At 41.2% G+C, this 26,735-nt stretch overlaps 1 protein-coding gene across 8 annotated transcripts in view; it reads left to right on the top strand.

Annotated features, from left to right (window-relative positions):
• Window positions 1–26,735, top strand: part of DLC1 (DLC1 Rho GTPase activating protein) — a 438,486-nt gene that overhangs the window by 371,648 nt on the left and 40,103 nt on the right. Inside the window, exon 1 of one of the 8 annotated variants that reach the window (XM_016186802.2) lies at window positions 8,020–8,462. The exons of 6 other annotated variants lie outside the window; for them this stretch is intronic. In XM_016186802.2, the coding sequence (XP_016042288.1) occupies window positions 8,426–8,462 (37 nt within the window). In that variant the 5' untranslated portion in view covers window positions 8,020–8,425. Of the gene's footprint in view, window positions 1–8,019; window positions 8,463–8,488; window positions 8,640–26,735 lie in introns of those variants that run through there. One more of the 8 variants, XM_016186803.2, reaches the window with a different exon arrangement.

The raw sequence follows: 26,735 nt of genomic DNA, 5'->3' as shown, positions 1-26,735 counted from the left end.
ATTAATCTTACACCCGAACAAATGTAGGCTTAAACAATGGAGATGGTTTTTGCTTGAACAAGTGAAATAGCTCGCCTGGATAGGGCACTCTTTTGCCATGCACAGGCCCCAGGTTTGAACCCAGCCCCTACCATACTGAATGGAGTTTGGAAGCTGTGACTTCTTTCCATTTTCTCTTTGCCTCTTTATCTTGCTCTTTCTGAAAAATCCAACTTATAGTGGTGAAGTCCTGAAGATTTGTTTATTAAATTAGCAATCAGAAGTTATCATGTGGGGGACCAAGCAGTGATACACCCAGTTGAGTGCTCACAATACCATGTGGGAGGACCCAGTTTGGAGCCCCTACTCCCTACCTCCATGGGGAATACTTGTTGAAGCAGTATTGAAGTAGTAGTGTTGAAGCAGCTGTGTAAGTGTCTATCTTTCTCTCTTCCTCTCTGTCTCTACTTTCCCTCTCAATTTCTCTCTGTCCAATGAAATTAAATAGAAAGAAAAAAAAGGGGGGTGGCTGCTGGAAGCATTAGATTCATAGTGCTAGCACTGAGCTCCAATAATAACTCCGGCAGCAATATAAAAAAATTATAATGTGGGCATAAATGTAAAGATTTGAAGGAAAAATGGATACATTCAAATACTGGTGGAAATATAGACTAAATTCAGATTTTTTTGTAATTTTATTTTCCCTTTTGTTGCCCTTGTTGTCTTTTTATTGTTGTTGTAGTTATTATTGTTGTTGTTACTGATGTAGTCGTTGTTAGGACAGAGAGAAATGAAGAGAAGAGGAGAAGACAGAGAGGGGGAGAGAAAGATAGACACCTGTAGACCTGCTTCACCATCTGTGAAGCGACTCCCCTGCATGTGGGGAGCTGGGGGCTCGAACCTGTATCTTTAAGCCAATACTTGTGCTTTGCGCCACCTGCGCTTAACCCACTGCGCTACCGCCCAACTCCCTCAGATTTTCTTGATGACAGTTTCAAAATGTGTATCACATGCCCTAATACCCCTTGACTTTTTGTTTGTTTTTTCACCTCCAGTCACTGGGGCTCAGTGCCGGAACTATGAATCCACAACACCTGGTAGCCATTTTTTTCTCCCCCGCCCCCATCATTTTATTCAATAGGACAGAGAGAAATGGAGACTGGAAGGGAGATAGGAAGATAGTGAGAAAGACAGATAGCTGAAGACCTGCTTCACTACTTGGGAAGCTCTCCTACAGGTGAGGAGCGGGGGGGGGGGGGGGGTGTCAATCCCTGGTCCTTGTGCATAGTACTATGTGCATTTAACTGGGTTTACCACTGCCTGGCCCATCCACCCCTTTTGATTTCTTCATTCAAAGTAAGTGAAATTGTGTCAGGAAAATTTCATTTCTCCTTCTTATATTACAAGAATAAATATGTTTCAAAAGTGATAATGGGGATGGTGGTAGCACGCTGGGTTAAGCACACATAGTGAGAAGCACATTTAGTGAGAAGCACAAGGACCACCGCCGCAAGGATACCGCTTCAAGCCTCTGGCTTCCCACCTGCATGGGTGGGGGGCACTTCGCAAAAGGTGAAGCAGGTCTGCAGGTGTCTATCTTTCTCTCTCCTTCTCTGTCTTCCCCTCCTCTCTCGATTTCTCTCTGTCCTATCCAACAACAATAACAGCAACAACAACAACCCTGGGAAAATGGCCACCAGACGCCGTAAATTCATTGTGCAGGCATGGAGCTTCAGCGATAACCCTGGAGGCAAAAAGAAAAAAGGTAGAAATAAAAAATAATAAAAGATCACAATTGGGCTTAAATACCTATCCAAAATTTTTTTTAGATCATATAATTCAAAGACAAGAACTCTTCCCTCCGAATTAAAAATGTTGGAGGTAGGAGATGGTGGAGTTGGTCACTACATAAAGTTCATCCATGAGGTCTGAGCCACAGCACCACTTAAGATCACCATGAGCAACAGTAGGGAAGAGCCAGGGATAGTGGAGGGATGTTGGGGTGTCTCTTCTCTGTCTCTCCCTCTCCCCTCTCTCTCAAATAACTATGAAAAAGTTGATCCAGAAAGGCAGCAGTAATGTCAAACATATATGAGGCTGACACCACATTAAAAATATCTTTGGGAGTGTGGTCTGGGAGGTGGCACAGTGGATAAAGCATTGGACTCTTAAGCATGAGGTCCTGAGTTCGATCCCAGGCAGCACATGTACTGGAAAGATGTCTGGTTCTTTCACTCTCTCCTCCTTTCTCATTAATAAATGAATAACATATTTAAAAATACATATTTGGGGGGCCGGGCGGTAGCGTAGTGGGTTAAATGTTCATAGCGCACGTTCATAGCGCAAAGCACAAGGACCTGTGTAAGGATTTGGTTTGAGCCCCTGGCTCCCCATCTCTAGGAGCGGGGGTTAGGGGGTCGCTTCACAGACGGTGAAGCAGGTCTGCGGGTGTCTTTCTTTCCCCATCTCTGTCTTCCCCTCCTCTCTCAATTTCTCTCTGTCCTATCCAACAACAACAATAGCACTGGCAACAATAGCAATAACAGCAACAAAATGGAGAAAACAGCCTTCAGGAGCAGGCACCGAGACCCAGCAATAACCCTGGAGGCAAATATATATAAAATATCCCTGGAGATTGGAAAGATAACATAATTGTTATACAATAGACTTTCCTGCCTGAGACTCTTACGTCCCAGGTTCAGTCCCCAACACCACTTTAAGTCATAACTGAGCAGTGCTTTGGTAAATAAAAAATAAAATAATAATAATTAGTAGTAATGGTAGTAGTAATATCACTGGGAGAGACTCTTACTCTCCCTCATATCTTAAACAAAAATTTCAAATATCATAGTCAAAAAAGAATGAGCAAGAGAGCAATTCTAGGTAAAAATCTCAAGACAGCAAAATTATTTCATTGCCATTTTGAAGTTTTTTTTCTCTCTGTCTCTCTCCCACTTTTTCTGCCTCCCCCCTTCACATTTGACATTCCAAGCACTGGGGTTTTAAACACTTCTGAAAAGGATAAATATCAGTTAGGGTAAATGGTGGGGAAAGACCTCAGACTTGGATCACTGAGCTTAAACAAATGAATGTTTTAAGAGCAGCCATTAAATTTCTAATTTAATAGTATATTTTAATTGAATACTGCTTAAAATTATTTTCAAAACTTTCTACTATTTTTCACATTTCCTTTGAAGATTATAAATAAGCAATTATTTCCCGCACTAATTTCACAATAATCCATTGAGCACTAATTATATTACAACATTTTCCAAGTGCAGCAGTCTTTTAGTTCCTGTGGGAGAGAAAGAAATTTCCAAAGAGATTGTTTGGCTCAGATCTCTAGAGCAAGGGTTTAAACTAGTTGTCCCAAGGCTAAATGAACTCCAAAGTTGAAATTACTTGGAATAGGTTTAGATTTTTTTTTTTTTTAGTTAGTTGCCAACATCTAGAACTTGGGGAGACTTGATATAAAAACTACAGAAGTCAGGGTAGTGCAGATCGAAGCGCATGTGGCAGGAAGCACAAGGAAGGCTTAAGGAACCAGGTTAGAGCCCCAGACTCCCCACCTGCAGGGGAGTTGCTTCACAGGCTGTGAAGCAGGTCTACAGGTGTCTGTCTTTCTCTCCCCCTCTCTGTCTTCCCTTCCTCTCTCCATTTCTCTCTGTCCTGTCCAACAACAATGACATCATCAACAACAACAATAATTACAACAACAATGAAAAACAAGAGCAAGGAAAGGGAAAAATATATATATATATATAAAAGGGGGTCGGGCAGTGGCACAGTGGGTTAAGTACATGTGGCGCAAAGCTCAGGGATCCGGGTTCCCCACCTGCGGGGGAGTCGCTTCACAGGCAGTGAAGCAGGTCTGCAGGTGTCTTTCTCTCTCCCTTTTTGTCTTCCCCTCCTCTCTCCATTTCTCTCTGTCCTATCCAACAAGGAACAACATCAACAATGGCAATAATGATGACCACAAGGAGGCTACAGCAACAGGGGCAACAAAAGGGGGGAAAAATGGCCTCCAGGAACAGTGGATTCAAGGTGCAGGCACTGAGCCCAGCAATAACCCTGGAGGGAAAAAAATAAAAAAAACTACAGAAGTCTAAGGACACTTGAAAATTCCATTTTAAGTCCAGAATAACTGGGTTGTTGGTAACATATGGCAATGATCAGGTGAGCCTGGTTAGCTAGCATAGGATGGCTTCTTTGGGAGCTCCTGAACTCCCCTGTAGTCACCTGCCTAGTATGGCTTGCTTTATTTACCATCATTACCTGAATGCCTGTAAGCTCTTGAATTTTTGCCATTTTTAAAAAAACTCAACATGGTACTGAGACATGAAAAGTGATGTCATTAAGCAGTATCCAATATCAGTTGTTGAAGTAGTCTGAGAACCAGAGAGAGAGATCTCTTACTGACTCAGCCTTCAGTTATGCAGTTTAGCAGTTAGTTGTGTGCGTGTTTTGTTATCGGTTTTTGTTTGTTTTCTTGCTAAGACTCCAGTTGGATGTGGAAGCAGGGTACTGGTACCCTCGTAAATAATTTCCATGAGGCTGACACTCAAAGTGAAAAGAAGATGGCAGGAAATAAACCGCATCAATCCTATGTAAAAACTTTTTTTTTTTGACAATAGTAGTAATAATACCCGACTCATTTTGTGATGGTTTTTGATTTTTATATACTAAAAGGTCTTGGAGGAGCATCAACTGCTAGTGGGGAAATGGATAGATAATTGAAACTTTGGATAGTGTTGTAAAATGAAGAGAAAGGAATCTGAGTTATCCTGGAGATCCATTGTAAAGCACTATTGTTTATTGACTTTCTTAATGAATTTTTCACTCCTTCCCTCCCCAGTTTATAAAGTCTCTTCAGATTTCCAAAGGTTAAAGTCAGGGTCTTGTTTTAATCTTCTTTTGGATGGTTATTTAAATAGAAATTGCACATTTCTGCTTGGCTTGGTGTGCCTGCTTAGTATTATACAGTAGTGATAGATCACTACTAGTGATCACATTAACAATCACATTAGTGAGTGATTATTATGTGCTAAGCACTTAGGCTCACTATCTTTTTTGGGTCTCATAAAAGCCCCATGAGTTTGTCATCCTTCTCTTGTAAGGATGGAAAAAAAAACAGTCTGAGAGACTAAATAATGTGTTGAGACCAAGGAGGTGGCTCTGCTGTGAAGCACATACTATGCATGTGTGAGACCCTGGGTTTCATCCCTGGCACCACATTAAAATGTTAATAGTGGTGATGATGTATATGTCACTCAGGGGCCTGCTTACAAAATCTTGTTTTCAGGACTTTTTGAAAGTATCGGCCTTCAGAAGGTAGCATGTCCATTTCTAACAGGGGTGAGAATTACAATTATGAAAATTGGATTTTTACCCAGGACACAGGCTGTGTCAACTGGTCAGAGAATGAGACCAGAGAGACAGCCAACTAGTGGGGGCAAGGATTTTGCCTTTCCATGTGTGTGGTCAAGGTTCCAGTGCCAGCACTCCAGGAGTATAATGGTATTGAGGCCAATCTATATGAAATGAATGGTATTCTCTGTCAATCTATATGAAAAAAGTCAGACTAGAATCAGTGAAGCCTTTGTATTTGAGGCCTTTACTAAAGGGGGGTGGGTTGGGGGTAGACACACTCAAAGAATGGAGAATGACAATATTTAGTGAGGGGCAGGTACAAATCAAATTATCCTGATGTATACTGATTTTGGAATTATTAGTGCCATTAGATGATAAACAGTACACAAAATACAAATCTCTGGAAAGATAGAATTATAAAGATCCAAAGAAGAGATCATCAAAATCAAGGAGAAAGGAATGACCCTTGAACAACCAAAGACAAAAAAAAAAAAAATTAACAAGTTGTATTCTTGACTGGGGTCCTGGTGCTTGATGGTGGAAAAAGACTTAAGTTGAAATGAAAGTGTTTTTGTGGGGGTTTGGCATTAACGCAGTGGGTTAAGTGCCCAAGGCCACGAAGTGCAAGGGCCAGCGCAGGGATCCTGGTATGAGCCCCTGGCTCCCCACCTGCTGGGGGATCACTTCACAAGCAGTGAAGCAGGTCTGCAGATGTCTATTTTTCTCTCCCCTTCTCTGTCTTCCCCTCCTCTCTCCATTTCTCTCTGTCCTATCCAACAACAATGACAGCAACAACAACAATAATAATGAAAACACAACGGAAACAAAAGGGGAAAAAATAGCCTCCAGGAGCAGTGGATTCATAATGCAGGCAAGAGCCCCAGCAATAACCCTGGAGACAAAAAAAAAAAACAAAAAACAAAAAACAAAAAACAAAACCCCTGTTTTGCAGATACCAATCCTGGGAAGATAAGAAATCATGTCCATATTTCACCAACTATACTGTAAATCACTAACTCCAATATAATGATTTTTTAAACTCTTGTTTTTGAAAGATAAGTACTTAATGGAGGTTAGTATATCAGGATCAGGATCTCAGAGTTCTAGAAACCTACTTAAAATACAACTTCACCCAGTTAATAGATTCTTAGAATATATCTCTATTTGTCAGTTTTTGGCTTTGAATAAATAAGAACAATTATTATGTAGAAGGAATAGTCTATTTGCAAAGTTTGAAGTACCAACTGTAGGGAGAGAGATCTTTTTAGAATGCAAATCTAATCATGAGTAAGTTCTTCCATTAAAATAACTTCTTATTGCCAGAGATAAAAACAGTCCTTAACACATTCATACAGAGAATTAAACATTCTTACTTTTCCAGCCTCCCTTTGAATCACACTCCCTTTGCTGGCAATTGTGGGTATTTTGACGTTTCTCTAGCTCCAAACTTCAGCGGACAGTTCCATCTTATTGTATTCTTGGAAATAGGGGGGGGGGGATCGATTCACAAGCAGTGAAGCAGATCTGCAGATGTCTATCTTTCTCTCCCCCTCTGTCTTCCCTCCTCCATTTCTGTCTGTCCTATCCAACATCAATAACAACAATAATAGTAACCACAACAACGATAAAACAACCAGGGCAACAAAAGGGGGAAAAAAGCCTCGAGGAGCAGTGGTGCAGGCACGGAGCCCCAGTAATAACCCTGGAGGCGAAAACAAAAAAAAAATTAAAAATCCCAGTTTGTATGGCTGCAAACTATAGACTCAACACGTACTGAGAAAAAAATAACATTAACAAACTTCTTTTTAGTAGGGTTAATTACCGTACTAGGTTAGTCTTGTACCTTTTTTTATTTTAGTAAAGAATAATGAACGTCCAAGGGATAGGTTCTATTCTCACCATTTTGCAGAAGAACCAGATAGATCCCTCCCTTGCAGTCTCCCATAAATTCTTGTGGTTCCCACCAGGATGAAAGGCAGAATCTATCATAGGTTAAAAAAAAATGGGGGGGGGGGTAGCGCAGCTGGTTAAGCGCACTTGGCTCAAAGCTTAAGCACTGGCGTAAGGATCCTGGTTCGAGCCCCGACTCCCCACCCGCAGGGGAGTCGCCTTCACAGGCTGTGAAGCAGGTCTGCAGATGTCTGTCTTTCTTTCCCCTTGTCTTCCCCTCCTCTCTCCAATTCTCTGTCCTATCCAATAACGACATCAAGAACAACAATAATAACAACAAGGTCAACAAAAGGGAATAAATGAATAAAATAACATTACAAAACAAAACAAAAAGTTTTAAATTAAGTGCAAAACTACCAAGAGTGTGTGTGTGTGTGTGTGTGTGTACGCGCCTGTGTGTGCACGGTGTTCCAACGTTCAACCTAGACTTTTCAGGCAAGTAAATGCCTCACTTAAGCACAGCCTTTGCCTTTGACCCCAAGGCCCATAGTTGGAGACTTTAAGGCGCTTGCCACAGCAGACCTGAGGCCAAAGGAAAACATTCCAGTCCCTTGCAAAGGAAGTGCTGCTAGCTGCAAGGAGGGGAGGGGCCAGGGGTCGGCCGCTGGCTGCGAAAGACCATTTCAGTCGCCTAGAGCAGGCGGAGGCCCGGGATGGGGCGGGGCTAGAGAGCTGGTGGGACTTGAAGTCTGAGGACATTAGAGACCCGCGACTCGGGAGGCCGGGAGGAGGGGAAACCGCGCCTCCAGGTCCCGCCTCTCGGGGGTGGGCACTGCGGGCGGGTGCGGCCGCCCGAGAGCACGGGAGGTAGAGTGCGCTCCTGCAGCCTGCGCCTGGGCGCTTCTCTTTTGCACTGGGGTCATGGCCGCTCTTTGCCAACGCTGGAGCTATTGCTCCCAGCCCTCTTGCTCAGTTCCCTGAGCTCTCTCGTCCTTTGAGATCTCTGAAAACTCCTCCGGGCGGGGAGCACGGAACGTCGAGCAAGATGCGCTGAGGATTTTCGGGGCGGCGCGCGTCTGGTTTGCCCGCCTTGAATCCAGGCAGAGGAGCCGATCTGCCTTGGGCTGCCTCGACTTACCTACCCACCGCGCGCCTGCTGCTCTCCCCTTCCCCGACGCCGCACTTGATGTGCAGAGAGAAGCCGAACACCATGATCTTAACACGTAAGCTAGACTTGTGCCTTGCCGTCGCGCCAGCCGCGGGAGCCAGCTGCGGAGGGGACCCACCGCGGAGGAAATGTCACCCCGCCTTGTCAAGCCGGTGCCTGCCGTTCAGTGCTTTTGAATCGTTTTTCGAGGAGGCTTGGGGCCGAGTCGCCCGAGTTTCTTGGAAGGAAGGAGGTGGAGTGAGGGAAACCAGGGTCATAATTTGGGGAGGGAGGTTTTAGAGTTTCAAGCACGGGAGATGATCCTCAGCTATTCACTGCTTGCGCTCTGGGTGGAGTCTGGGAAGGGCTAAAGGTTAGAAGGGGCCGCGGATAATGAAGTGAGTGGAGCCCTTATTAACTTCGCTCTCGGGCGGGGGGCTCTGGGCGAGCATGTAGAGGCTCGGGTCCGGGCTCTGGGCGAGCGACCGGGCAGCCACCAGCCGACTGCTCTGGAGGCTCTTCTGGTCTCACTCTTAACACCATGGTCTCTGGCTTCGAAAGGCACTGCCAGACTGCCTTTCTACGAATTTCTCTTTGGGGGGGAGGGGGGACCATTCAGGTTCTATGTCTTTGAGGACCTTCACCATAAGAAGTCCAAACATCAGCACTGAGTCCCTGAAAGTTTCATAGACTATAGCAGCATTTGGAAATAATTCTGAAACTCTCTGAATGTAAATGCAACAACAACAACAAAAATTGTTCAAGGCTCAAAGCGGTCTTGCTCAGTTATTTTAAACGAGAGAGAGAGAGAAAGAGAGAGAAACTCAAGACTTATTTCAGGAAAATCTCAACTTGGTGAGATTTCCCTTAGACAGCATCGAAACTATCTTGCTGGTTAGAGGCTTCTATTGCGCGGGTAGGAAAAAATTGTGCCTTCAGGTACTTGGAGCTCTGAATGGGGTTTCCTAAAATGCCCTCCCCCCGCCCCGCGAATTGCCCACGCCCTTGGCGCTGGAGGAGGCGCTGTGCTCAGCTAGTCCCTGTGCTGGTCAAAGGAAGGAAGCACGTCGCCCGACCCCACTTTTTTCGCTGCAAGGCGTCAGCTTTTTGGAACAGTGCCCCATTCTGTGCCCCGGTCCCCACCTCTAACGTCACGGGCTGAGCCTTTGATCTTTTTAAGGCGTTACACCCTGGGCTTCAGTAAGCCGACCCTGCCACGTGTAATTTTCTGCAGCTGGGCGCACAGGAGTTAAAACTACCTACCTGGGGTGAAGCTGTCTGGTGGATCAGAATCTTGACTCCATAGCTACCTAGCGGGTGTGAATCTGGGGAGTGACATAACCTCGCTGTACCTGCCTCATTTGCAACATGGAAGTTTTTACATCTCTTCCCGGAGGGTGTGAAGATCAAAGAAGCTCTTGCAAATGCTTGGTAGTGTCTGATACTGATAGTCAACGAATGCCTAACTTCAGTTCATTGTTGTGGAAACCCTTGCATTTACTCATTAATCAGCATTATAGAGAAGAAAAATTGCTCCATGTTATCTTTGAATGAGTGTTTTTACACGCGGTATGACTAGCAAGGGTTCAGCCTTAAGATTCAGGGACTATTTCAAACATTGTGAGGTGGAAGAATGCAAAAGCACAACCATCCATTACAAAGAGATTCATGAGGATGGCATACAGGGTTCACTTGGGTAGAGGGGAAAAAAAAAGCCACCACTCAGGAGAAAGCAGAATGCTGAGTCTCAAGTTACATTTTCCCCCCAAACTGAAATGGATGAGGGAATATAATAGCCAGCAGAGCTATGAATGTAAATCTCTCAGCAACTCCGAGAGTTTGGCTAATTCAGCATCCATCTGGACTGCAGGCGGGTCCTCTACAGAGATAATATGCAGACCATAAGTGTGGAATTCATTGAGGCACCCAGTGCCATCTTGGCTTGCATAGTATTGCAGCAGATGGTCAGAAGGGTCCTCTGTAAGTCAATAGCCTCTCTAGTAGAAGAGACGAAAGTCTTCGGGAACGAGTGTCAAATAGTTCGCAGATGTGCATTTAGAAGTTATTTCAAGGCATTTTTCTGAGAAAATGTTGGCAGTTGTGTGTATTTTATTGTGGTATGCCAGATTTACAGTGTGACCCAAGCCTGGGTGCATATTTTTTTCATTAGCACTACTGTTGAGAGTTTAAAATGTAGCACAGCAGACTGACTTTCTCTCCCAGCTTCTTTTACAAATTTGCTTTTGAATATGTGTGTGTGTATGTGTATACAGTTTTTTTTTTAATGGTAACTCAAATTGAGTGACACCCTACTCCACACAGAAAGAGATCTGACTTGGTTTCCCCATTCCAGTGTCAGAATAAGTAGCTTCCAGCTTTATTCTTTGCCTAGAGCTAAGAAACATGGTTTTGGTGTTTTACATGTGTGAACTTCCTAGTGGTAAATATTATGAGAAACAACCCTACTTTAAGAGTGAAGCTCTTGAACAGTTAAGCAATTAACTATTGACTGATTGAAAGCACTATTTCAAGTCTTAACACATTGGACAAATCAAAAGTTTTTCCTATGGTTTTGGATCAAACTTAAGAGATTTGTTGCCATTTAACTAGATGATTTTTTTATTGTTTGCATTTTTTTTGTTGTGTACTATAATTCAAAGAACAAAACCCAAGCAAAGTCTAAAGGCACTTTAAAATTTGAAAAGTATGTTTGTAAGCTTCTGGTTTAGATTAATATGAGTATGTTATTAAGCAAAGTATAACTGTGATATGAATAAAAACCCTTATTTGTAGAACTAATATGGGACTTAAAGAGGATATGGGATACTGCAGTTGAAATGCTTTCCAATCAGATGCTTGGTAGGATTCCAAGAGGTGGTTTCAAATACAAAAAGAAGTGCTTGGGTTTCTTTTGGCATCCTCATGGAGATTTTAAGCCATGATACAATGTTCAAATTAGAGTGACATTTTTATCACCTAGGTAAGTAAATATGCACTTTGACAATATTCAGTGAAGTGTAATTGGGTCCAGAAGAATGGGACATCCTAAGCATAGTGGGTGAAGTGAATTGTACTTTTTTGAAGAGAGCCTTGTGCTCCACAGGATGGTCCAGTATTGTAAACATGGGTTTCTCATGCTTCACTCTCCTTCCTAGCAACAGGAAGAAGGAAATGAGGCCATGCAAAGAGAGAGAGAGAGAGAGAGAGAGAGAGACCGACCCTATCAGGCTCCAGACAATACCTGACCCACCCTAGCATATGGCCTGTACAGCCACAAGTCTCAGAAAAATAAAAATAACTTCAGATGTTTCCCCTTCCTCCCTGGCTTTTGCCAGATCACTAAAGATGGAATTCTCATTGCTTTAAAACTTTTCAGCAAAACCTGGCCCTGTAGTGTAACTGTCATGGATTGTGGCATACAGAAATTATAAAGCAGACCAGAGAAGAAAGGTGATTTTCAATTTTAATGTTTGTGTAATTCACAATTGTATGAGGTAGATTTGAATGAAGAGGAGAAAATTTCATTGCTAAAGTTGTCATGTGTCTTGAGTTCCTCTGATGTTTGTTAGTGTCTTCCCCTAGAATACTTTGGAATTGAACTACAATGTAGAGAAATGGTCAGGTTTTAAAACAAACAAAAAAAATTGTCATTTTTTTCTAGTCAAGATGAGCTAATGCCTAGCCATAAAGTGTAAATATCCAAATGCTGTTCTGAAAAATCACTGTCCAAAGTTCCACTTTTCCACCTTGAAGTAGGAGAAAAATGCTTTTCTGGAGCAGCCTATCAGATGTTTTAATTTTTTTACTTTATGACCATTGCAAAAGGTGAGATTGAGAGACTTGATGATAATCACCCTTTTAGGAAAGCAGCGCGGTAAAGTTAAAATTTGCTTTCTAAGAATAGATTGTTGGAGATCAGTGGTATTCTCTTTCACCCTCAAATTAGTCAGAAATCCAGTTAATGTGAAAAGGGGTAAGATTTCCATCTGAGGAAAGCTCTTCCTGTCTCTGTACTTTTTTCCTTATGGAATCCTGTGTTATTGTTAAGGATTATCATGATCAGTGGTAAGAAGGGAGTAGTCCTGCTGAGGGTTCTTTAATTAGTCTAGTCAGTCTTAACATTTTTTTTCCACTGGCCATTCCTTACTGACCATCATAATTCATAACAGACAGGAAGGAAGCCTTGCATACTTACCTAATATATTTTTGTAGTCTGTCACAGGCAGCAGTCAACCTTTTCTAGTATAAATATTGTCTTTTCATTTTTATAAAAAAAATAGTCTTTTGACAGATAGTAATAACACCATAGAAACTAACGTTTATTGGGCAGTTCAGTTCCTTTCATCGTCACATTTTCACAGGGAAGATAAAATTCCATTTAAAAGGCGAGGAATCTGTGTCTTAAGAGACTTTAAATACTAGAAAATCTGGTGTTTGTAGCTATATTTTGGCTGCTGTTGGTAACAATTTAAGAGACAATAGATGGTGGCCATGTCAAATCTTGTAACTTTGGGGTTTCCTTGCTGCTATGTGGGGAAGTAAGCTGTTGGTGCTCAGGATTCACAAAATAGTGACCTCTGTGTTCCTTCTCTAGAATTTCCTTGGTTAAGACCTTGAGCCTTTCTTTAACATCTGGGGAAGGACTCTGTGGGACACCATTTTCTGCCATCTGTTGACTGAACTGAGTAACTTTATTTTTCTTAAAGTGTTTTAAAATATGTTTATGGGAAATTTTTTTTCTAGGTGACACTGATAACATTTTCATGACATTTGGAAAATGTCTATTAGAAAATAAAGTTCTTGGGCACTAAAAGGTAAAACACCTTTAAAGTCAAACTAAAGTACTGAAGGAATCAATTTCTCTCAATCACTCATTATTACTTTTTATACTAGTACTAGACTAAGTTCCGTAGTGGAAAATATACACCTTTTCCATTCATACATATCTCTGCCCCTTGGCATTTTCATATCCCACTCCATCCTACCCCCTGGGGGGAAAAATCAAAAAGAACTGAAGACTGAGGTCAGGGAAGCCAAGTCCTTAGATGCCTGTGACACCTCCCATCCACATTTTGTTCTCTGCTTGGCTCCACCTTTGAGTGTCCTGCAGAGAGGACTGGGGCTGCTTCCTGATGCTTGTCAGAAAGGCGCCTTCCTTCTTGAAAGAGTCCCTAGAGGATGTCTGAGGGACAAAAGTTTTCCACACCCTGAGGTTGTTGCATTTCCCTGGCAGGTTGCAGCACTTAGGAAGCCACCGAGGAAGGGACCTTAAAGATGAAATGGCCAGTGGGCCATGTGCTGGGGCTATACTACGATAGCCATTCTGCTTGTCCCTTGTCACATTCAAGTGTCAAAGTAGAAGGAAGATGCCAAAATTTTGAAATTATCTTCACCTCTAGAGTTGGAGGAATCATAAACTTACAAAGGAACATTCTCTGCCACACAATTCCCTTTTTCAAACTGTAAAGCATATAAAAGGGATTATGTATGGTGCTCCTGCATTTTTGACTGTTATTTCATGGGAAATTCCAGAATGTGCAAAGGCAGCTTGGAAAAACCTGGCATTGCTTTTTCAATACTCTGGGGTAGTTGAAATTCCTGGAAGTTTAGCGACTAGTCCAAGGTCATACGTGAATTGAATGGAACTTTAGATGTCTTCCTGCCTGTGTGTGCACATGTGTGGTGTAAACAAATAGGGCTAATAATACAGTGAGGACCATGCTATGATTGTAAGAAGATTCTATTAGTTAATACAGGAATATTCAGAAGTTAAATAGATATTCCTGAATCACATGCTGACCATTAGACTGTATGTGTTTGAGAAACTGTCTTAATTAATTGTGATGAAAATAATGCCTTAGGTTACTCAGAAGTCAGTGAATCTTTTTTTTTTTTTCTTATATATTTGGTTACAAAGCTGAGAAGACAGACATGCTGAGTAGTTTGAAGTTTGACAAAGGAATGACTAGAGAAGGCCTATATTAAACAGGTATTTATTTTAATTAGTCATTGACAAGGACATTTATTTACTTATTTATTTATTTATTTTTTGTCTCCAGGGTTATCACTGGGGCTGGGTCCACTGCTCCTGAATCCACTGCTTCCTGCTCCCTGCTCATAAAAAGCTATCTTTTTTGTTGTTGTTGTTGCTGCTGCTGTTGCTGCTGCTGCTGTTTTTGGATAAGACAGAGAGAAATTGAGAGAGGAAGGGAAAATAGAGAGGGGGAAAGAAAGACAAACCGTTGCAGACCTGCTTCACCACTTGTGAGGTGACCGACCCCCCCCCCCCCCCCACACACACACACACACACTGCAAGTGGAGAGCCATGGTCTCCAACCGGGATCCTTGCACCAGTTCCTGCCCTTTGGACTATGTGCGCTTAACCCGGTGCGCCACTACCCCCACCCCCTCGACATTTAGTATTTCTATTATTTTCTTTTTTCCTTTTTTTCTTTCTGTCAGAATGTACTAAGGTGTTAGTGAAATGTCTACACAAATCTTCACTATTCCTTTTATTCTTAACAACACTACAAATTGTAGCACTATAATTTGCACGTTTTATATATCCTTTTCTATGGCACTGAAGAACTTAGAGAAAAAGCTATCGATGGGAGAGCTAACCTTCCTAGAATAGGGTTTATTAACACATGTAAAAGAAAAATTGAAGTTCTTGCCAACCTTTAATGATAAGGGTGAGGCGAGCCGTGCTATAGGCTTGTAACCAGGTAGTTTGCCTTGAATGTCAAGTTTAAAAGGAAGTGGATTATGTCATCTTAAACCCACTGCTTCACCTTATCAAAAATGAGGTTCAGGAAATCTGGTCCTTAAAATGTACTATTTAGATGGTTTCTTTTCTTGAAAAGGTCTTTTCAGTTCATACAATTATTATCCTTAAAGGTCTTAGTATTTTAAGAGTGATTTCCAGTCCTTCTTTTTCTCAGTGCATGGCTAGAATGTGTAAATATTTGATACAGAATACTGAAAGTGTATGTGTGTGTGTGTAAACCAGAAGTTTTTTTTTTTTATTAATTCCAACCCTAGTTTGAAATAAAATAGCAAGATGCAGTGATGCATAGCCATTTCCTTAATAATTTATTTTCATTTCAGTTTGATTTCTTTATGCTGGGCAAAAGTAAAGATTTGCTTAGTGTGTATTTGTTTGAAGATACTTTCTATTCCTGGAAATAACTAGATCTGTTCATGTCTGGAGTGAGCCAGGCAAGCATGTGCTTAAATTAACATAAAACTCTTTGCCTTTGTAAAGGAAGAACACCTGTTTGTTGATGTGAGCCTTTCCCTAGTCTCTTCTCTTAAAAACAGTATTTTCAAATGTCTGAATTAAATGATCCCCATAGGGGATTTCAATTGACTTAATTTTTACCTTGTTAGAGTGTAACTTCAGGTGCATAATAATCCCAGGTATAGGCTTTGCAGGGTGTTACTCCCAGGGCTTCTTTTTTTCAAGGCAAAACCATTTATTAAGTTGTCATCACTTCACTGGGAAAAGTGGGTTCTACACACACACACACACACACACACACACACACACACACACACACACACACATTGTTTCTAGGAATGTTCTTTACTAGAAAGCAAACAAAAAGAAAGGCCTCTGAACTTCAAAAAGTTAAAAAAAAAAACCAAAAACTTTAGGGAGTCAGGCAATAGTGCAGTGGGTTAAGCGCAGGTGGCACAAAGCTCAAGGACTGGTATAAGGGTCCCGGTTCAAGCCCCCAGCTCCCCACCTGCAGGGGGGTCGCTTTACAAGCGGTGAAGCAGGTCTGCAGGTGTCTATCTTTCTCTCCTCCTCTTTGTCTTCCCCTCCTCTCTCCATTTCTCTCTGTCCTATCCAACAACGACGACATCAGTAACAACAATAATAACTACAACAATAAAACAAGGGCAACAAAAGAGAATAAGTAAATATTTTTTAAAAATTAAAAAAAAAAGAAAAAAAAACTTTAAAAAGGAAGAGCTCCCCAAACTTCCAGTTCTTACTTGCACGGAAAAACAATCCGGTCAATCTGGTGACTCAAAAATAAGGATAATCTTTACAGATATTACTAAGGTGTTCAGAAAGTGCTCTAAACCTAGAATGAGAGCAGGGTACCTACCTCTGGTACCTTGAGCAGAGATGACCTACTCTCCAAACCAGCTTCCTTGTCTGCAGAAAGAAAAGAAAAAAATTCCAAGATGTATTTCATCACCTAGTTCACTGTATCTCTAGAGCCAGGATGCAGCTGTACATGAAACACAAACAAAAGAGATCAGTGAGCAGAGTAAAACTCTTGAGACCTTTCTATGAGTTAAAGAGTTTTCTTCCGATAAAGATTAATTTTAGTTTGAGAGCCTTAGATACACACAAACATAAAGACATTGAAGGATTTTTTTTTTTTTTAGTTCTCTATAATATGAACATAGATTTCACAGGCCAAATCAGGAACTTGATTCACTTGAGAGCCAAATTTGATATTTTAGTAAACATACAAAATGAAGGAACTCAGAAGCTCTTACTGTTGATCCAGGGTTTTTGTTATGTATCTGTTTTAACTAAAGCACTGCTCAGCTCTGGCTTTTAATAGTGTCAGGGATTGAACCAAGGGATCTCAGAATTCAATTACGAAAGTCATTTTCATAATTATTATGCTATCTCCCAACCCTGTTTCAGCTTTTTGAGGGAAGAAGAGTATTGATAAATATTAAAAACCTCACAGGAAAAACTGGAATTTATTCTAAAGGTCATATTAATGATAGATGGAAATGGCCATGAAGGAAATGTCACTCCAACATATAGAGAATTTGCAAAGCCTGTGACACTCCCAGCTTTCCAGATGAGGAAATGGGGCCAGACAGAAGATCCTTTAAAAGTTACTTAACTAACAATGGATTCTTTCCTGAGCCTGTTTTCCTATCCTGGTACAGATAATACTTTGTCCTTTTTCTGTGCTGGATTGTTAGGAGTTTGTGACATCCCCATGCAATACTACTTTACTCCAAGGAGGCTGTTCATTGAGTAACCAGGAGGGTGCTTTTATCTGCCCTGAAAGATGCCTTTCTTCCTTTTGCTCTACAACAATCTATCCAGACTGCTTTCCGTTCCTTCCCAAACATTAGTGCTTCACATCTTCTTCTGTCATCCAGTCACACACACATGATCATTACCCTCCCGATAGACCACCTTCATCCACCAGCCCACCTTCATCCACCGCCCACCTTCATCCACCAGCCAGAAAGGACATCTTCTCTGTTCTCCCATCTCTGAATTTGTGCGTGTCTTCCCGCTGTCACATCACATCACATCCTCACATTCTCCCTTATCTTAGTTGCTGTTGTTTAAGCTGTACACGAGAGACTAACATATTTCATGCTGAAATTCCTTGACAGAAAAAAACAAAAACATTTTAAAGATAGAAAAGCCTAAGGCTGCATGACTAATTTGTGTTGCTTGGTAAAACTTGTGTTCAGTTTCACATATATTTACATGTGTGTGCTAACATGACTCTATATGTATATACATGTCTGAGCACATACATGTATATGAATTGGGACACAATGTCAACTTTAATTTTATGTGTTTGTGGTGGGGATAGCATGCGTGTTGGGAAGGAGCTCGAATAAGCAATACTCCTACTGCTGGTGAAGTCATCTTTTTCTTTTCTTTTTTTTTAAAGATTTTATTTATTTATTTATTTATTTATTTATGAGAAAGATAGGAGAGAAAGAACCAGACACCAGATATCACTCTGGTACATGTGCTGCCGGGGACTGAACTCCAGACCTCATGCTTGAGAGTCTAGTGCCTTAGCCACTGTGCCACCTCTGGGACCACAACATCCCTTCTAATATATATATATATATATATATATATATATATATATATAGAGAGAGAGAGAGAGAGAGAGAGACTGGGAGGGGGGAGAGAAGGGACATAGCATCACTCCACTTGAAGAGCTTCTGGTGCTGTGGTGCTTGCATGTGCAGGGCTTGAACCTGTGGCCTTATCCATGGTGAGCCATAACTCTCTACCTGGTGAGTTATAGCCTGACCCTGTAAAATGCATTTTTTATTATGACTCTGGACAGAAAAATTAAGCATTCAGGACCTATCAGAGAGTAAACTAGAAGAATCTTGCTTTTTTTTTTTTGAGATTATAGAGGGAAAGACAAAAAGTAAATGTTTGGGGTGGGAGCAGAGAAAAAGGGGAGAGGAAGTTGAGAAGAGATCAGTTAGTTATGAGGATCTGGGGTGGCAGACTGAGTGGAGTAAGGAGCCAGGTCCTGTGGGCAATTCTTAAGACTTTCTCCTGTGAAATGAGGACTTGATGCTGCCTGTACAAGATTAACTGGAGTGTAATCATATGGACCTTAGGTGAGCCCTTTACTTTATACTTCTTTACCTTTTCATTTGGCTTCCTAGTTTGGAGCGGGATCCTATGTCTTTTCCCTGAGCATAGCTGGTGACATATCTGGTTAATGTCCAACAAAGAAATACTGATTGAAGGAGAAAATTAAGAATGACTGGCTTCACTTAAATGTCTGGCTATACTAGAATTTGCTTATGGACAAATTGGGGTCAGCTATTGTTAGTCCAAATGGCTTTAGAAAGGGTATCCTGGTTAACCAGTCTCCTAGAGTCTTCCTAACTGGATTGTTTTAGATATGCACAGCAGATGTTTGGATTGTTTTTAGGCACCTGAGGGTAGGAATGCTGCTTGTTGCTAATCAAAAGCTTTGCTGTGATTAGATAACATTAGAGTTTAATAAATAATCAAGGACTAGAAGATAGCTCAGTGGGTAAAGTGGATGCCTTTACATGCAGAAGGCCCTGGGCTAGATTCCTGGGCACAATGTGGCCACATCAAGGGAATAAAACTGTGCTTGGGTGTCTTTCCCCTGCTCCTCCAGATCTAGAATAAACAAATGGGCCAGGGAACCCACTCAGTAGCATTGTGCACGAACACTGTCTGGGTTAATTTATGCCGCACTGCATATAAAAGAAAATCATCTTATATTGGTGACTGGTCTTTAGCCTCTTTTAAAAATTTTTATTTTAATTTAATTAAATTTTTTTTTTGGCCTCCAGGGTTATTGCTGGGGCTCAGTGCCTGCACCATGAATCCAATGCTACTGGAGACCATCCCTCCCCCATTGTTGCCCTTGTTGTTGTAGCCTTGTTGTGGTTATTATTGTTGTTGTTAATGTCATTTGTTGTTGGATAGGACAGAAATTGAGAGAGGAGGGGAAGACGGGGGGGGGGGGTGAAAGATAGACACCTACAGACCTGCTTCACCGCCTGTGAAGTGACTCCCCTGCAGGTGGGGAGCCAGGGCTCGAACCTGAATTCTGACGCTGGTCCTTGCACTTTGCATCATGTGCGCTTGACTTGCTGCGCTACTGCCCTACCCCCAGTCTTTAGCCTTTTATGTGTGTGTTTCACATTTATTTTCATTCCTTGCAAAGAGCAAAGGATTGGCATTGGAATCGTAGTTCTTTATTTGATTTTGAAATGGAGAGAGGCTTTAGTAGCTTCTTTCTTTTCCTTCAGACAGATATATATGTGCTCACAATCTAAAAACAACAAACATAGCAAGCCATCTTTGGGGGCTTAAGGAATTCATGGTAGATGCTTCTCATCCAAATTGAAGAAATTGATGGTGTGAAAACAGGTATTTCATTTGAATCAGAGGAGAGATAACAAATTAAGATATTGTTAAGTGGAAAACTGAGAAATGTTACGCATGTACAAACTATTTTATTTGCTGTCAGCTGTAAAACATTAATCCCCCAATAAAGAAATAAAAGAGAGAGAGAGAGAGAGAGATTGAAGTGTAGGGGCCAGCAAAATAGCTCAGTTGGATAGTATGTTGCTTTGCCATGCACATTACTCAGGTTTGAGCCTTACTCTCACCACATTGGAGGAAGCTTTGGCACTGTGGTTTCTTTCCTCCTCATCCTTGGGCCCTCTGTGTCTATCTGAAAAAGTCAGCCCTCCAGCAGTGACGCTTTGGAGAGGACCAAAAAAAGAGAGAGAGATTGGAGTGTGAGAGAGCATGCTGCATCAGGAAACCCTAAGGAATTCAGTTAAGACTACAAAGAGCAAAGCATACATTTGGAGGCCTGCCAGGAACTGAGTGGATCTCCTCAGCAGAGGCCAAATTATGAAAATTGTGGGTCTTTGCTGAGGAGTTTAGATTGCATCTGAAAAGCAGGGGAGAGTTACTGAAGATAGATACATAGGCAGGAGAGTGATGCTATGAGTTCTGCATTTCATAAATAATAATAATAATAATAATAATAAAATAACTCTGGGGCTCAGGGACACTTTAGACTGGGAAGATCTGTTGGGGGCAGGGTAAGACAAGGCTTATCAGTGGAGTTCAGTTGTGAGGCATTTATAATAATCCAGTGCAGAAAGTGTTCAGAGTAACAGAAGAAATGTCTGACTCAGTGTTTCTCAGTCCTAGTTACTCTTAAGTTCACTTATGGAGTTTTTTGTTTGTTTGTTTGTTTTAATTAATGTTATTTTTCTCATGACAAGAGACCAGAGAGACTAGAGCACCACTGGTTGGTGTATATGGTGCTGGGAACTGAACCTGGAGTCTTGCACATGTCGCAAGTCCCATGCTTTACCGGCTGAACCATTTCCTTGGCTGCTGCTCCTTAGGAAACTTAAAAAAATAAAAATTAAAAAAAATACACACACACACACACACACACACACACACACACACACACACACACACACACACACACACACGTATATATATTCTCCAGTTCCTCCCAAGACTGAGAAAATCAGAACACTTGGGAATAGGTGGTGCTTTTAGAAAGTCCTCCTCCCTGCCCCACAAGATGAAAGATTGGGGGAAGCAGGAGGAGGAAGAAAAGAAGAAAAAGAAAGCCCCTTCCCCCAGAAAAAGAGGGGGAAGAGGCAGAAAGGAAGGAAGGAAGAAAGAAAGAAAGAAAGAAAGAAAGAAAGAGAAAGGAATGAAGGAAAATAAAGAGCGAGCAAGGTTCCTCAGATAAAGCCTATTGTATCTAGGGCTGAACACCGCTGAGGTGACCTTATCCTGCTGCTGATGTAGGAAACTCATCTGCCAGATAAAAATAGACTGAACGTGTATGAATGCAGGGCAGTCCTATAAAACTGACCACTTTGACTAAGGCAGGAGAATTCATTACCAGAGTTTTTTTCTTCCTTCAGGGAATCTGCTAAAGGATGGGAATAGATACAGGTTTGGATCAGAAAACACTACCCTGTCTTCCCACAGCTAATTTGCTTCTCTTGATTGTAAAAGCTACCTTTCCATGAATCTTTCTCAACTAATCAGTCATAGTTGGGAGAATCCAAGGAATCTGGAGAGTGCTTGGATTTTCTTATATTCCTCTAATTCTTTAGACTTTAAGAGAAATATGCAGGAGCTGATGAACTGATAGAATGTGAGACGTGTGTGTGTGTGTGTGTGTGTGTGTGTGTCTGTGTGTGTCTGTGTGTGTCTGTGTGTCTGTGTGGGTGTGTGTGTGTTCCTCAGTGTGAACCTCAGCAGAGTGATGATGCTTTTGGTCCCCCTACCACATAAATAAATCATATATTTTCTTGTAACTGAATTGCTTGTAGCATTTGCCCTGGGCCCTGATTTTGATAACATGCTGTCAAAAAAGACAGGGATGCTGAAAGTTTCCTCTGAAAATAGAGGGAACAGAAAATGGAAGTAAGTCACATCCTGTTTCGACCCAATTGCTGTTGTTCAACCTCATAAGACCAGTGAGTTGAACAGAATAATGATGGGGTTTGGGAGAATTACTGTTTAACTTACTGTTAAGGGGAAAGGGGGAGATAAGATCGTGTCAGGAAATGTGCAAATATGTTCTCCTGGTTCCCAGACATATACAAAAGCATCCCCTGACTCTCATTCATCTAATACAGCTCACTACTAAAGCTGTTTCCAATAAAAATTTCCTGTTTCCTTCTTAACACATCTGTTTATTGTTTGCTTAGAGAAAACCCAGGTACAAAAGTTTTATTGTTGTTGTATTTTTAGTTTTTAAAAACATTTTTGCCTTGTGGAGAATGAATGATTCTTTAAAAACACCCTCTTCAGAGGTAAGCACACCTGGCGCAAAGCGCAAGGACGGACTGAAGGATCCCGGTTCGAGTCCCCCTAGCTCCGCACCTACAAGGGAGTAGTTTCACAAGTGGTGAAGTAGGTCTGCAGGTGTCTTATCTTTCTCTCCCCCTCTCTATCTTCCCCTCCTCTCTCTGTTTCACTCTGTCCTATCCAAGAACGAACAACAACAACAATACAATAATAACCACAACAAGGCTACAACAACAAGGGCAACAAAAGGGGGAGAAAAATGGCCGCCAGGAGCAGTGGATTCATGGTGCAGGCACTGAGCCCCAGCAATAACCCTGGAGGCAAAAGAAAAAAACAACAACAAAAAAAAAAATACATCTTCATTTTCACACCAGTGCCCACTTATACTAAACAGAAAAACATAACCTGAGAGTCAATTAGAAGCCTCAAGAGGGACTGGGCAGTGGCATTCCCCAAATATTATCAAGTACAACCACCAATCAACCACACAGATTCAGGCAGCTCCCCAACTGCAGAGGGTCTGCTTCCACGGGGTGTCTGTCGTTTTCTTCCTCTCTCTGTTTCCCCCAGCCTCTCAATTTTTCTCTGTCATATCTAATAATAATAATAATGAAAAATTTAGAAAGAAAAAAATCAAGGCCACCAGGAGTGGTGGATTCTTAGTGCTGGCACAGAGGCAGAGAGCCCCAGCTATAACCCTGGTGACAATTTAAAAAAAAGTCTCAAGAAACAGGCACTGAGGTGTTAATGTGCCCAAAATGAAGTATCATGTGCATAATTACCTTTTATAGTTTAATGTTCAGTGTTATATAAGTTTTCAGGGTATATATAACCTGTCTTCATTTCTGTGTCTTAGTTCTTTCTCACATGAGGTCCTTTGAATGTAGAGAAAATTAACTTTTAACAAGAGATGGCTCTCTTTCCATTTGTTTTCTCATCTACATCTTGAGAATGATACCATATCAATATGAGGAATAAATAAATATGCACTAAGTACTTGGAGAGGTCCTTGCATATATTGAGAAGTCAGTCAAATTAGCCATGGTTGGACTTGTTGAGAAGCATCTGGAAGAGGCCTGCACAGAGGAGGCAGCATCTGAGATGGGTCTTGAAAAATATTTGACATTAAGAGAGGATGTAAGAACTTTTCAGACCAAGGAAGATCATGGCCAGGAGTAGGGAAGACAAGCTCCAAAGTTTACTATGACTTATAAAGGGAATAATTATAACTGAAAAGTTAGATTGGATATGTCAGAAGGGCCTTGTAAATTAAACCATTGGAGGTGTTTCAACTTGATTTTTCTAAGCAATGGAACTCTCAGAAAGTTTGTGAGGGAAAGACAAGATCAAAACTGAAACTCAGTATGTTTGTTGAACCAAGGCTGATAGTGATTCTCAGAAGAGAGGAGAAAACTAGAGTTTTCCTTAGGAGAAAAGAGTCTTTAACACATGCATCAGGGATGAAACTAGGATTAGTATTCTATACTTGCATGTAAACGCAGGTTCATTTTGTATTCACTAAAATGAAAAGAATCAGCATTTAATTAGATTATAAGCATTTTCTTTGAACATATTGGTAATTGAAAGGGATCTCAAATGAAGTCAGCAACTATATTCCATTGTTAACTCGGTGACAACTCCTTTAGTTTCTAATCCTAATTTCTTTTTAAAAAACTTTTTATATATTTATATATTTTATTTATTTACTGGATAAAGATAGAGAAAAATTGAGAGGGAAGGAGGAAATAGGGAGAGAGAAAGAGAGATACCTGCAGTACTGCTTTATCATTCCTGAAGCTTCCTTCCCTCACCAGCCAAGGTAACTTGAATCTGGGTCCTTGCATATTGAACATCTGCTCTACTAGGTGTGTCTCCCCCCCCCCCACGAGCTCCCTCTCTAATCCTAATTTCTACAGAAATAGTAGTTTAGTTTCTTATTTATTGTACAGAAGAAGTGGACATTTTAAATGTGAAATAGATGCATACTTGTCTATTTCCAGTGGTTCATACCTAAAAGATGACACATTCTTTTCCCTCTGTTTTCTTGTTTGTTTGCTTTTTAGCTCTGGGATATGGTGGTGCTGGGGATTGAGCCTGGGACTTTGGAGTCTCAGGCATGAGAATCTCTTTGCTTAACCATTACCCTATCTCCACTGCCCTTCCCTCTATTTTTATGGTAGGGAAAAGAAGGGATAAAATTAGGAGTCGGTGGTAGCGCAGCGGGTCAAGCACACATGGTGCAAAGCACAAGGACTGGTGTATGGATCCCGGTTCAAGCCCCTGGCTCGTCACCTGCAGGACAGACCCTTCACAGGCGGTGAAGCAGGTCTGCAGGTGTCTATCTTTCTCTCCCCCTCTCTGTCTTCCCCTCCTTTCTCCATTTCTCTCTGTCCTATGTCGTTAAGTTTGGGGCGACAGCAGGCCGGGCTAGCTTCGCGGTGGTGAACAGAGACTCAGGGACACAAGGCTGAGCTGAGAAGCTACAGTTTAATCTTTATTCATGAGCAGGCAAATCACCACACCATGTGCTTCCCCATCATTCACCTCCAGCGGCTGCTGCTGGGACTCTGGATGTCCATAGGGGTTCTTTGGGGCGGGGACAAGGGAGCCCACAAAACTAGCTGAGGCTAAACCACAATTTCCCAGAGCTGGGGGGAAGGGGACCAAACCAATATGAAGAATACCAACAGTCCTATCTAACAACGACATCAACAACAATAACTATGACAACAATAAAAAACAACTAGGGCAACAAAAAGGGAAAAATAAATATAAATAAACAAAAAATTTTTTAAAAAAGATAAAATTACTGAATCTGCAATTCAGTCATCAGAAACTTCTAAATTATCTGCTGGAAAAGTAGAGCTTCACCTAGTCACAATGATTCCTAATTAAATCAGCATTTAATTAGATTATAAACATTTTCTTTGAACATATCTTTTTAAAAGAATGTTTACTTAGTCCCTTTTGTTGCCCTTGTTGTTTTTTTATTGTTGTAGTAGTTATTGTTGTTGTTACTGATGTCTTTGTTAGGACAGAGAGAAATAGAGAGAGGAGGGGAAGACAGAGGGGGGAGAGAAAGACACCTGCAGACCTACTTCATCGCCTGTGAAGTGATTCCCCTACAGTTGTGGAGCCGGGGCTCGAACTGGGATCATTATGCCACCAGTCCTTGCCCTTTTGCGCCTTTTAAACATTTTTTTATTCTTTCCCTTTTTATATCTACTTCTGAATGGAAGTTGGGGAGGTAGAAAAAATAATTTCATCATGCAATTTGGGGTTTATGTGTTTTTTCCATAAATGTAGTTTTTTTAGAAAATGCTTATGACTTTATTTAAAGCTTCCTTAGTTGTTTTTTTAAGGCAATATGTAAAGTAATACTAAAATGTTAAGTGTAGATAATTCACATTGGGCAATTCTACATACTGTTTTACTCAGTACAGGCTTTGAGGTTTTCATACATTAATGTCACTTTGTTCTTTTCGCCCCCAAGTTCAGTCTGGAGTTATGTTTAATATAACTAAATTGGAAAAGAAGCACTGTCAAGTTATTTATCCCTACACTGTTGCTATCATTTGGGGCTATTAACTGATTCATTAGAAGGAGACAGGGAGACAGCATAATGATTATGCAAAAAGACTTTTATGCCTGAGGCTCCCAAGTCCCAGATTCCTTCCATATAAGTCAAACCTAAGCAGTGCTGTAGAAAAAAAAAAAGAGGGGGCCACGCCTGGCATACCTGTTGAAGCACACATATTACAGTGCTCAAGGATGCAAATTCAAGCCCCTGGTCCCCCCTCTACAGGGGGAAAGCTTCATGAGTGGTGAAGTAGAGCTATAGGTGTCTCTCTGTCTCTCTCCCTCTTTTATCTCCCCTTCCCCTCTCAATTTCTCTCTGTCTCTCTCCAATAATAAATAAAATAAAAAAGATTTAAAATAAAAAAGTCATAAATTCTAAAATGAAAAAACAAGCTATTTTTCTCTTTCATATGTTCATTCACAAAACTTGGTTTAATGAGTCTGAGCCTCTCTAGTAGCAACCTTTCTTTTTTAAAAAATATTTTACTAAAATATATGTGTGTATATATATATATATATTACTTATTTTTAATGGGAGAGAGAGAAAGATACACACATAGAGTAGAGCTACCAGGGCACAGTCAGCTCTGGCTTAAAGTGGTGCTAGAAATTGAACCTGGGACTTTAGAGACTCAGACATGAACATTTTTTGCATAACCATATTATAT

Source organism: Erinaceus europaeus, chromosome 2 (assembly GCF_950295315.1).
Source record: "Erinaceus europaeus chromosome 2, mEriEur2.1, whole genome shotgun sequence".
Taxonomy (NCBI): Eukaryota; Metazoa; Chordata; class Mammalia; order Eulipotyphla; family Erinaceidae; genus Erinaceus; species Erinaceus europaeus.
Note: the sequence above shows the minus strand (reverse complement) of the source record. Positions and strands in the feature narration are given on the sequence as shown.